The sequence below is a fragment of the Apteryx rowi genome, unplaced genomic scaffold, assembly GCF_003343035.1.
Source record: "Apteryx rowi isolate R43461 unplaced genomic scaffold, aptRow1 scaffold_258, whole genome shotgun sequence".
In the NCBI taxonomy this organism is placed as follows: domain Eukaryota; kingdom Metazoa; phylum Chordata; class Aves; order Apterygiformes; family Apterygidae; genus Apteryx; species Apteryx rowi.
Window position 1 is genome coordinate 1013018 of NW_020448952.1, and position 13180 is coordinate 1026197.

Consider the following 13180-nt stretch of genomic DNA (forward strand, 5'->3'; position numbering starts at 1 on the left):
GCTTAATGAGATAAAAAAAGAGTAAGAATATATATATCTTTTAGTTGAACAATTAAAGTTAAAATTTCTGAGGATCCTCTGTCCATATAGTCTGATAGTACAGAATTTTGTTGAATTACTCTGTGGAATGTCTTACTTTCTGTGCTATCAGTTTCAAGAAAAAAGTCATTAGTAAAATAAAGACACTTGAAATTCAGCCCATATATGCTGTTTTAAACCTATTTGGGGCCCTCTTATGAGAAATTTTGTTGGAAGCTTCCTAGGTCATTTACTAGAATTGAAATCTGAATTGTTCTGTGGCTTTAAAAGTATTGCAGACTTGTAGGCTGGAGGTATCTCATAGTACTTGATTCACAATAACAATTTTTTTAATACTGTTAAAGAATTGGATGTGAATAACTGGCTATTTTTATGTTGTCAGTTTTATAACACATTCTAGTTCCTTTGCCTGAGTGATGATGCTAGTCCTTCAGGTACTAATTTCAGGTTATAATCCCCACTTGTATCTGGCTTGCCAGAGGAGGAAAGACTGGAGAAGCAAGCTGGAAGTTAGCTGTAGTGAACTCCAGCAATGTTGGAGAGTGGCAGTAGATAACTCTTCTGCAGTATGGATGTAAACTAAATGTATCTTGCAATGGTTTAAGAGAGCCATGCATTTTATGAGCTAACACACCCTGAGCTTCTTCACAGGTCATGCCTGGGAGGTCACAGTCTTATCTTGCAACTTGTTCATTACTGTAGTCCTTCTTCTTTGGCGACCAGTAACTTAAATGCTAATCCTTGGGATAAGGATATAGAACTAAAAGGGAACTCTTGGATCACAGAATCCAGATCTTTGATACTTAGATAGTGATGTTCATGCTATTTTATTAGGCTTCAGCATAAGTTAATTTTTTCCCTTGATGTTTCCATTTCTAGTTTGCTGTGAAATAAAAATGAGCTTAAACTTTAATTTCCATTTGGATCAAATACATATTGGAATACAGTTCTTCAAAATTCTGAAAGGGTAAAGCACACCAACATTCAACTTCTCCAAGATACTATAAAACAGCACATTTTTGTGAAATCTGTTTGTTTTAAATCAGGTACCTTTTAATTTACAAGTGATCCACAATGTCACAATATAACTTTGTCCTACTGTAAAAGCTGCTTAGTGACCACATTGCTATTTAAAGATGAGAAAAATTCTGTAGGCTACTGGTCCCTTAATATGTTTATTTCCAAACTGTAACCTCTGAAGCCAGTATATAATTCAGCTTCCAGCAGTTTGATCGTGCCATATAAGCATGTACATATTTATTTAGCCCCTCAGAGGGACCTTCCCGCCCACGCTGAAATCTGTAGTTAGTGTGGCCTATGCCTGAATTTGAAGCTCTCTCTGTAGGTCTGTCCAGGCAGTGGTTGCTAAACTGCCTGAAGACCAGCTCTATGCTGTTTCCCTCTGCGTAGTAAGATTCTCCTTGTTTTAAAGGACACGCAGTTAGTCCTTTGTATAGCAGAAAGAGAAGGCTGAACAGAATACTGTTATCGCTTTTACACAGTCCACGCTGCAGATGATTGTTTCATAGATCATATATAAGGTGCTATTATCCTTCCACGAATGACATGGCTTGATAATGACCTTCAACAGTATATGCATGTTGTATAGTACTTAAGAAAAAGTCACCCACATATGTACTTACAGGTTCAATCACAGCTGGTTCTCCCTTTTGTCCTTTCTCTCCATAAGCCCCATGTCCAATCACCTAGCCAGGAAAAAAGCCCCCCCAAAATAAAATAAGTAGAAAGCCTAAGGATCTGGTACACTAAAGAACTGCAACAACTTGTAACTGAAAGCTAAAGCTGGAATAGATCTGTACTATGAAAAATACATCATAGGCACAAACCATATCGATCAAAAATATTTAATATATGAGGAACAGAAAATGCAAAAACTGCAAGAATACTTTTTAAATCATTGGATTTTGTAATATTTGCAGAAATAAAATGAGTTTTCCAGTGAGATTCAATAGTTTCCATTAAATCCTATGCCATGGTTTGCATTAGGACTCTGGACTTAGAATTTAAAATTTCTCTGTGAAAATTACAAAATTCTTTTTTCTTATTTAAATAAACATATTCTTGACTTATGACCCAACAATAAACAATGATTCTTCATGGCTTCCTGAGTTAAACAAGCCTAAAGCAACTGGGAAAGAAAGATCTTTTGGCTCCATATGGACAATATTCTTCATGCTTCTAACTGAATGAAATTAGACATCCACAACACTTAAGAGACTGTCTAAGAGTCTATGACTTCATGCCTTAAATGGGAAAGGAGTTAAGTGGCAATGTAAGCATTAAATTATATTACATGGACAGTCAGTTTTGCCTCCTCACTATATGAATTAGCATCAGCTGTAAAATTCTTCAGGATCAGCTCTATGGGAAGTTCTGGGCTCAGGATTAAGATAACAGAAGTGCCTAAAACAACAGGTCAATAACATATGCTAATGGCATAACATGGACAGATTTAAATCACAAACAAAGAAAGAAATTGATTTCTGTTCAAACTACAATTTTTTGGGTTTTTTTTCCTCCAAAAGTAGCCATCTTGATTGGTAACATATCCACTGCAAACTAGAAATCAAATTCAGCTCTCATCAGATGAGAATTTGAAATGATTCTTTTGATTTCAGTAGACTGATTCCACATTTACACTAACGCAACTGGCGATTTGAACAGGCCAAGTGATTCTGAGGAGAATGCTATGCTATTTCAATATGAAAAATTTTGGGAAGGAAAAGCAAAGGTTTAGACTCATGGCATGTGCATTTTGCAGTCACTTAGAAGCATAACAATGTGATAGTTCATGTAAGTCAAGTAGCAAGAGATATAGATAATTATGTTTTATTATATTCATCAAAATTGACTGTAAAAAGAGGAGACTAACTCTCCGTCTTTGGAAACATTACCCCTTTCCTGAAAGCCTACAAGTATTATAAAGATATCGAGACTCCAATGCATTGTAATACAAATGGGTAAGAATTAGGTATTTTACTCATAAYAGCCTTTGACAAGAAAGGGATGCCTAAATTACCTTATAACCTAAATAACCTAAGATATAACCTAAATAATCTAAAAGATATTAGAGAAGTAGTTTGAGCTAAAGTATAAAGAACACACATATATAGCTTTTTTATGTTTTAGCTTTCCTATGTTTGGGTATCCTTCCTGCACTGTAATATAGAACCCTTAAAAAACACACTGCTTTTAAAGCAAATCTCTTAAATAATATATTTACTTTAAAATGTCAAGAACTGGCATGAGCTGAGTAACTATTTTTATACAGGTTCACCAGAAAGCATCTAATATATTCTCATGTCCTAACATTGACTTTTGCACAAAATTGGTAGTAGTGCAGAAAGATGGTAAACGTGCTTGCCCAGATTTTGAAAAGCAGGGTGTGCTCAGTGTCATATATTCAAACTAGTGGCACCATTAAAACTTCAACACTCATTGCTCCAWACTGAGTAATATTAGCATTTCCTACCAACACAAGCTATGCCATGAAAATGCAATCACAGACGAATGGCATGTGCTGACTGTTTAATAGTATCCAGTATATGTATATTTGGGCTTGATTTACATACAATATTTTGTTTTTGCACATGCACATTTATGCCCATGTAAAACATTTTCCTAGGCTGTTTTCATGATTTAAAGAATTAGATACATAGAAGTAATCATTCAGGGTCTTACATTTTAATTTTACAGACTGGAATATCCTGCAAATTCATTTTTGGTCCAAATGACATCTTCCACTATGCTTAAATCATTAGGAAAATGGTAAGCAGAAAACAAGTATAAAAATATCACATCCCAAATTCAATCTTTTGTAAGCATGTAAAGCTCTAATTTTTCTTCCCTTTTCTTTAATGTTGCATTTAAATATAAATATGAATTAGAAAGTTAGAAATTCTTTAAGTCTGTCCAGTTTAACCACATTAAATAGCACTAGCTCATGTGTTTTTCCCACATTCAGCAAGGGGCTTTCAAGTGGGTATAGGAAGAATGAGCTCAAAATCAGGCTTTACGTTGATTCTCAACATTTTGATGGTAGATAATTTTTCAAATGGGCTCTGGATCAACATTTTTTAAGTAGCACAAAGCACAGCATAACAATAATCTCTGAGCACTGATAACATAATAAATACGAGCCTGACTCCTTTGGAAAGGATCTTTAATGCTGAAAACGAAGACTCCATTCCTATATTTATATGCTTCTTATTACTGTTCTTTCCCTCTTCGGCAGGATTGCAGAGCATAAATATCTGTTTGACCAGACATCAGTAACACCTGTTTAGACAGGAGACTTAGCAGTTTTCATTTATGATCCAAAGTCACTTTTTTGCCCAACATTTAAGAAAGGATGCTCTTCCACAAACCTTGCTGCTCATAAGTCTAAAATATGGCATTAAGGAAAATGTTTCTCCTGCTGCTCATGAGGTATTAATACACCTGATATTTTTTAGGTGTAAGAAAAAAGCAACAGATCCTTAAAATGCAGAACTTAATTATTGGCCAATGATTTGACATCATTAACTAAAAAAACCTTTTAATAAGAAGCACTGTATTCAAGAACATTAAGATCAATACATGATTGGTGTCAGGTACTGATCCTTTTTGATGAGCAATATCTTATTCCATATTCAGATAACTTAATGGAGGTCTAGTCTGAACCAGTTCTTTTTTTAATTTTTGTTTGGCTGAAATCTTGAAATCTCATGATTTCCATTGCTGCTAAAAATTTTGTAGTCAGGGTTTTTATCAGAGGAATGAAAACTAATCTTTCTGTCCTAAGTTTTCATATTACCTTACGTTGTCTAAAAAGGCTAGATTCTGTTCAGTCACAACAAGGATAATGCTGAGTACTTTTCAGCCTGCCTTTTTTTATCAAAAATAGAACTCCACTTGTTCTAAATACATCCATATATTAAAGGAAAATGATATGATGTCACTGGTTCAGCATATGAGAGTTGTAATAATAAAGCTGGCGCAGATTAGGGCCAAGAGCTCGGTTCTCATCCAAGCCTCCTGACTCCTTCAGTTTTGTAGCAAGGCATTTTAAGGTGAAATTTACACCTGAGAATAGAGTCTACACAGTCATTTGCTTAATGCAGGCACAAATGGTGCCTTACGGGCTCTCTGCTTTGCAGATAATCTGACCTTTTCTGTGTCACTCTGCCACTGTGTTCCCACCTGTGCTAGGAGAAAAGTAAGCCTGTATCACATTGCATAGATAAGAATCATTAAAAAATACTATCACCCCAACAGGGTTTAGAAAGGAGCGATAAATGCAATATAGAAGTTTGAGTTTCAAGGTTGGCAGAGAGAACTGACCTCACAGTATTTGCTGTTTTTCTTGGATCCTCTGCTAACTAAAATTTTGAGTTTGTGAGGAAAAAATAAAAACAAGAGTGAGCAGATGCTGCAAACAAAATTCTCTTTCCTACTACATTCAGGGCCTTCCCAATTAGAAATCCAAGTGGGAATTAATTCTGCTTCCAGCCTTAGTAGTATTAGTTTTCTTTGCAGCTTCCACAGTCTGGTAAATGAGGCTCTTGGCACAACGAAGGGAAAACTAAAGCCTTGCTGTTCAGCCTACGATTAAGTCAGAGGGAGAAGACAGCTATAAAACACAGAAAAAGTGCATGATTCACGGGATCCACTGTGATATCCTATCTTCCTTTATATATGCAGAGCTGTTATATCCCTCCTGCAAGGTCATAAACGTGTCACCGTTGTCTAAGCTTATTTTCATGAATGAGTTCAGATCTTCACCTTCCCACTCATGAGTCTTCCCTCTGCAAGGTAGCAGAGGCCATAACTTTCTAGATAGTCATACACATTTCAACTTTTTTAGGGTAATCATATAAAAATATTACAATTTATTACAGTTCTTGCACCTGCACCCAATAATTATAACATATTCTTTCCAGCTTTAGCTCTAGTGTAGAAATATTTTAAAAACTGTGCTCATCTTATCATTTATTCTTGGAGTTCCCTTTCTCCTTTTCTCCCTCCCATCGTCAACCCTCCCTTACTCCATTCAACAGAAGAGACAAAAAAATAATAATAATAATAAAATTAGAAAGCTCAGGATTACTAAGACAAGAGGATGAACTTGATCCAAAGCCTATTGAAAGCAGAGAGAATATTTCTAACATGCACAATGACATCTGGATCAGGCTCTGCACCTAAAAGAATTGCTAAATTAAATTAATTTAATACTACTGCATTATGCCTGCAACCAACTTACACTTGTTTCTGTGATATCAGTCTCTGCAGGAACACCTGGACCAAACTCCTCATTAGTGGAATCAGTTGGTTTCTCTTCATATTCTTTATATTCATAAAAATCATATTCGCCTAAATCGCCATCTACCAGAAGATCAGATTCACTGAGGTTTACTCCTCTGCTTCCATATTCAGTTTCCTCAGTTTTTTTATCATAATCCTCTCCAGTTATGTATTCTTCAGCAAAGACTTCTTCAACAGGATTTTGCTATTCATATCAGTAGCAAAGATTTGGGAATAGGAGGAATATGTGGGTTATTGTTAGTAAAGCAATGTAAGCATATGCTGATCAACTATGATAACTTGTCAAAAAGAAGAGAGAACAGCAGAACTACAGCATATTATCTTTTAATTAGAGTCTGAAGGAATGGAAGTCCAGCCTTTCAGAGCAATTAAAAGATCATTGTATGTACACAAGTAATAAAAAGAAGTAATGCTTTCATACATTTTTTTTTCTTTCCAAAAACATTGAATACAATATATCTAGCACTGTATGTGTGTTGCTTGCTTAATGTTACTTCAGTGCCAAATATAGCTAAGTTTCCCTGCTTGGTTTCACACTTATAATGTCAAGTATTCATGAATCAACACATGCACCCAAATGAACAGAGAATGAATTCAGATCTGTTTACAATAACCATATACAGGAAGTGCAAGTATCACTTTAATTTGGGCCAGCCATCTTCACTATCTTGTGTCAATAAAGAATAATGCCAAGATAAATGTTTCAACTTCTTTTCCCCTTTTAATGATTTTCCAGCTCATGTATCACTCAAAAAGTTATGGTTCATGTCTTTCACAGCAATTTATATATTTTTTGGCTGAGTCAAAATTCCACCTGCAAAACACATAAAAGATGAATCTGAACATTTCTGAAAGCTAAGTATTGCTTGCAGCTTTCATCCTCAATTACTCAAAGTGTCAAACCAAGCAATCAACTTACAAGCACCAAAGCTGTTTTAAGGAATGCTGTATCTGAGATGTACAAAAACATTTGTTGAAAAAAAAGAGTTTTCCATTAGGCTATTACACAGCTTTCTTGGAAGTATAGTTCTGAAAAAAAATTAACAGTTTGGATCTATCTTATAACAAATATACTATTGCACAATTAACCTATAATAAGAAGCAGAATGATTTAAATATAACTGTCTCCATCAACTTGTGAGAGGTTAACAAGTGATTTAACACAGAAACAGCTTACATTAGAACAACTAAAATATCTCTTAATTTACCTTTACCTTCCAAGATGCATAGGAGGAAAAAAACTGAGATTCTTTTCCTCTCTTTCATTATGCTTTTTAAGTCAAATGAAGTGTTGAACAACTATTTTCTAATTCAAAACATAGTCTAAAAGACCTCATAACTTCAGGATTCCTTTCATGTTTAGAGGGGTGAGATTTGTACATCTTTTAAGCAGTATATGTTCATTTTGAAAGGAATGTGTAAAAGGAAGATGAAAAAACATATATTTCCTATAATCAGCCACTACCTTTCTAAAACTAGTATTAATTAATATGTAGACATATTAATCAACACTGGGTTTAGGTGTAGCAATATTACTAAGAATAATGTTTAGGCTTGTCATTGTGGATTTCTAAAAACATGGCTTTTAACATAATTTATAATATCTTTTTTGAACAGTTCAAAATACAATGTTTCATTTGAATAGAATCTCAGTGAGAAGCAAATAATTTGTTTTTGTTGGCTGAATAACTGTTAAAAGGAAAGGATGGCTTCCAACTCAATTTCAGTATGCTGCTATTTTGCATGAAGCAAAAATTCTAAATTAAAAAAATTCAGCAGGCTGAATACCACAATCAGCAGTTGTAAACAACTAGCACTCTTAAATTACCAGGTAGTTACTTTTTCTTTTAGCTCTGACTCACTATTGAATTTGAAAGAGAGAACTTTTCAAGGATTTAGGACAGTATATTTCAAATAGAGTTCAATGCACCTGAGTTGAACATATATTTGGGAAAAATGACTGAGTTGGGGGTGGACAGGAACTATTCCTGCATGAGAATGATACCTAATTCCTTCTGCCTGGTTTCAGGCAAAAGAGCAGCCGTCAGAAATTCATGTTGAAGATCAAGTAGGTGGCAGCCATTCTTTGTCTTTAGTTAGGCTCATTTTTATGCTGTGTCTTGAGAGCGATAGGAAGTATTCAAGAGATCTCTCTTTCGCTTAGAGAAGGAGGACTATGTCTAGTATTTAATCTAGTGTATACTAGGCATAGCTCCATTCACATCCACACTGGATGCAACAACCCTGCATTGCCATAGCATATATTATTGAAGGATTTCCAGAATTATGAATTGTGCAGTCTAAAGATTCAGCAGATCTCTACAGAATTAGTGGGAGTTCTACCCAAGAAAATACTAGGTTCTGATATTGGCTGAGAAAGCATAAAATCACATTAATCACTGTTACAGATATGTATATTTTCACAGAGAGACAGTCTTCCTTTAATAACGTGTTTGTGCTTTGTTAATGATTGACATCAGATTTTGATCGGGAAATATTTTTGCTGATAATTTTCTCAGTGTCATTATTACCTCATTTGCTTCAGTCGTTCTGGAGGGAGCCTCTGTCTGGGCCCCGTAGTCAGTTTCAGCTACGCTATATTCTTGGAATTCATCCACAGCGTTTGCCTAGTGTAAAGAAAGAGTACATTATTAAAAAAAACCCTGTAGGAAAAATTCAGGAGGTATCACTTTATTCAGGTTATGGTATTAGCCAGACATGTATTCATCTAGTGGGGTTAGGTCTATTTTTTCTCATGATCAGAGATCTTCCAGTCTTGGTCTGGGAAAGATCTTGATTATTTCTTTGCTACCTTTACCCCTAGTTTGCCTTTTGTTGCTGCTTGATAACTTTTCTTCTTCCTGGATGCAAATTTTTCAGATTTTTTTGTTGTGGCCTTTGGGGGGTTGTCCTTTGAGCTAGCGGCCACTGTCCTCTTCTTCTTTTTGGCCTTGGCTTTCTTTTTCTGCAAACGTGGTGAAAGATGGAATGGGAAAACATAAATAAAATGAAAAGAAAATGCAGAAAGAAAGCATGAATGAAAGGAGGGTAAGCAAACGTGAGATGAATGCTGTCAGCTGTGAGGCCTTCCAACTCTAAGTGAAAGTAAGTGTTACAGCTATAGAGTAAAGAAATGAGTGAAAGGAAATCATTAAGTTTATATGCAGAGGACACAAAATGACAAACCACATGGTAGGGGACAGCTGGACACCACACAACAAACAGACCAGATTGTTACCTCTGTTTGTGCTACCGTCTCCTTGAATAGTGGGGGTCCCTCTGTTACAGAGTCAGTTTCTTTATAATCTGCATCCCCATACTCATAGTCATATTCGATAAAATCTTCTGGTGTATACTACATTGCAAATGGAAAAATATCAGGCATTCCCATGTTAGTGGCAGCAAACTATATTAGCAAAACTGGAAAGCATCTTAACCTTTACTTAGGAGTAAAGCTTAAGGAAATAAGGTAGCATAAACAATTCAATATAGTTATTCATTTGGGGGAAATAAAAACCCTAATACAATTTCTTTTTCTTTTTTTTAATGGCCCAATACAAAAGTAATAAAAAAGCAAGTACTAGTGCCAGGAAAAAACACTCTTATTGGACTGCACAGAAGAGTCAGCTATAATTTGGATTACTGAGTGCTCCAACTGACCTTTGTGAAATCATATACTTATCTGCTCTTTAAGTCCAAGTAATACATCTCTCTACCTATACTCTTTTACCTGTATGTCTTCTGGTGACTAGAAGAGCTAGAGAGATACCAACGTCCAACATGAATACAGTAAATAACTTATAATTCAGGTAAGAGGCCACAACACACAAATATCCATGGCTATCCTCTTGTTTGCTGGAGAGTTCCCAATACCAGGGCAGTTCCATGGCACACATGTTCTGAGCAAATTCTACGCTTTATTGGCATAATTGCATTTAAAGGTCAGATCCTCAGTTGCTGTAAATTGCTCCATAGCTCTGTATCTATAGCTAACATCAGATGAAGATTTGGCCCACAGAACTTTTAAAAGAGAAGATAGGTTTAGAATTAGTTTGTGTAACATTGCGCACGTGAACTAGTCAGCCAGGAACTCCTGAGCTGTAATCTTGGCTCTGCCATGAAGACATTGGTCTAGATATTAGGTGCACCAGGTGCTACTGATCACAGTTGAAAAGAAAGGGCAGCTTTAAACTTTCTGCCCCCCTCTTGCTTGCAGCTGCACAACTTGTTGGTCCTGTAAATTAAAGCAGTCTCATGGCTGCTACCAATTATCTTTACATCTGCAGGGAGTCAAATGAAGGTACAGCTGTGTCCAGGATCTGATGCTTTCCCTCGTTTAGGAAGAAATGTTCTAATGTGCCTCATGAAAAATAGCCACTTCCAAAATATCCTTTATCCTGCTATAAACTAACATCACTGTCTGTAAAACGAAGGAAGTATCTATTTGCTTAATTAGATGGCTGATAGGATTAGTATATTACACTTCCAAACGACTCTGAGGATTCCTAGATGTCATAAATATCATCAGCATTAAAGACAGATTGACATTTTAATAGAAATTGTATAAAGGATTAAAAAAAATCTCCATATTCAAAAATATATTCCACCATGTGGCCAATGATACAGGTTTAGCTGTTTTCCCTGGCAACGGCTTTTGATACAATTATCGTACTTATGCTTGAATACATTTTATTCAGCAGAAAATATGGAGATACTGAAAGGCCTTAAGCACTTGCAAATCCCTAAACATGGGTTTCTGTTACTTCACTCCTCTGACACCTCTAGCTAATTATAACTTTTTATAACTATTAACAAAACATATCATTTTCTACTATGATCACCAGTTAACTTGCTTTTTTCATTACATGCACTTCTTGTATTGATAGTTGCCTTTCCTTAAAAAGAAGATACGATTTTTCTTAGTAAGTCAGAAGTCTTTTATTTGATTGCCCTCTTGATTATTTCTGCACACACACAACTTGGTTAGCCATTCATCTTGGTTAGACATTCTTTAAACATATAGAAAGAAAGTGACATTCTTTTGTTAATTGTCCCAATCTCTATTGCATACTTATAACAGAAAACTGAAATTAAATAATAGAACATTACCATTTAAAGTGGAGGGTGTCCTCTCTTTGAAGTATATTGGCCCTTTACATCTGCCTATTATATGATTTAAACTGTGCTTTGATTCCATCAGTGATATCATTGCCATGACTTGCCGAAAAAGTTGATTCTATCTATGCTGTTCAAAAGCAGCAGCATTTTAGAGTTAGGTCTGACAAGTTACACGTGATCATTCTCTCCCTGTTTGGTAAATTAAGACTCAATTCTACTCCCAGTGAGGTCAATGAAACAAGTGGTATTGTCCAAGGGCCTCATGAGAAGTGATGATATATTTTTACAGATGTGTACATGTATAAAAACAAGTTGTCTGGCTTCTGCAGTTCTAGAAATGCACCTCTATACAACTTGTTTCTATTGGAGAATGCCACTGACAACCAGAAAAGAAAACACAGTGGCACATTTCTAGGAGACCATAAGAAAGAAGTAAAAAGTAAAAGAAGTAAACAACAACAAAAAAAACCACATGGGTAAAAATAGCCCTTTGAAATGATAGCACTGAAACAGTCATATCTTTTTAGAAATGATTAAAATGTGTGCAAATTAAATGATTAAAATGTGTGCAAATGCTGATTTGTTTATCTTCTGTCAACAAGTCTATGCTGATATACAAGAAAAAAAAAGCATTTAGTGGAATGTAACTCTTCATATTCAGTTATTCATGCCAAACAGTGACAATCAGTTACACACTTTTAAATGTTTCCTCAGCCAAACAAAATGAATCAAACACTCTGCAACATAATTTTTGCTGATACCAAAACAATAGACACTACCTGTCTTAAATATTGTCCAATACCTTAAGGGATAGGTGGAGGATGATTTGGGGGAGAATTACTGTTTCCTTAGCAGGATTTAAATTTAAATATACTGTTAGGAGTTTGTTTTAATAACTTTCAGTCAAACAGATTCCTTTTTAACAAGCACTGTAGAACTATTCTGAAACTGGAAGCATTCATTCCAACATTCATCTTGGATTATTAATAATTAAAATATAACTGTGTGTTGCTCAGTATTATAACTGATTTTCCAATCTCAGCACTATTGCATCTCTCAAGGAAAGGTGAATGGCTGTGCTCAACAGTGCCAACTATGTGACTAATAAAATAACAACAGTGGGTTACAAAAAGTTCTTCAGAGGCCACAAACTAAGCAGAAATGTTGACTGGGAAAAAAAAAAAAGACAGGAAAAACATCTGTGCCAGGTATTAAAAAAGAAAGTAGTAAATAAATTGATATTAATGCTAAAATCTGCCAGAGGCATAGTTTGGAAAGCCAGACGTATATGAATGGAAACTAGAAAACACTCATACAACAGCATGAATATGTGGAGGGATCTACTGCATCATGCATAAACACCGGGAAAAATACTTTTGGGGATTGTGCTTTATTTGTTTCTATTAAAGAAAATGAAACTTTCTTCATATATGTAAAATATTGTCACAAATACAGTGGTACATTTGGGTTACAATGATATGCAGGCACACAGACAAAAAGAACAGGAATGGATGAGAAGTGGGGAATGACAGTTTCCATCCTGGAATAAGATTACTGCCAAGCAAGTGAAGATCTTCTCCGTGACCTTTTTGTTTTATTTTGTCTTCTGTTTTTAGTACACCATATCAGAGGGGCATTATGGAAACTCTGGAACCTACAAGCTAGGACATGCAGCCATCATGCTAAAACCATATTCATG

General features: G+C 35.3%; 1 protein-coding gene across 6 annotated transcripts in view; it reads right to left on the reverse strand.

The window, feature by feature from the left end:
* Positions 1-13180, reverse strand: part of COL11A1 (collagen type XI alpha 1 chain) — a 172188-nt gene that overhangs the window by 109037 nt on the left and 49971 nt on the right. The window contains exons 6-10 of one of the 6 annotated variants that reach the window (XM_026067286.1): positions 9602-9718; positions 8895-8990; positions 7572-7577; positions 6302-6547; positions 1683-1745 (exon numbers count right to left, since the gene is read on the reverse strand). In XM_026067286.1, coding sequence (XP_025923071.1) covers positions 1683-1745; positions 6302-6547; positions 7572-7577; positions 8895-8990; positions 9602-9718 — 528 coding nt within the window. Of the gene's footprint in view, positions 1-1682; positions 1746-6301; positions 6548-7571; positions 7578-8894; positions 8991-9175; positions 9329-9601; positions 9719-13180 lie in introns of all 6 variants that reach the window. The other 5 variants (XM_026067283.1, XM_026067285.1, XM_026067284.1 and 2 more) reach the window with 5 other exon arrangements.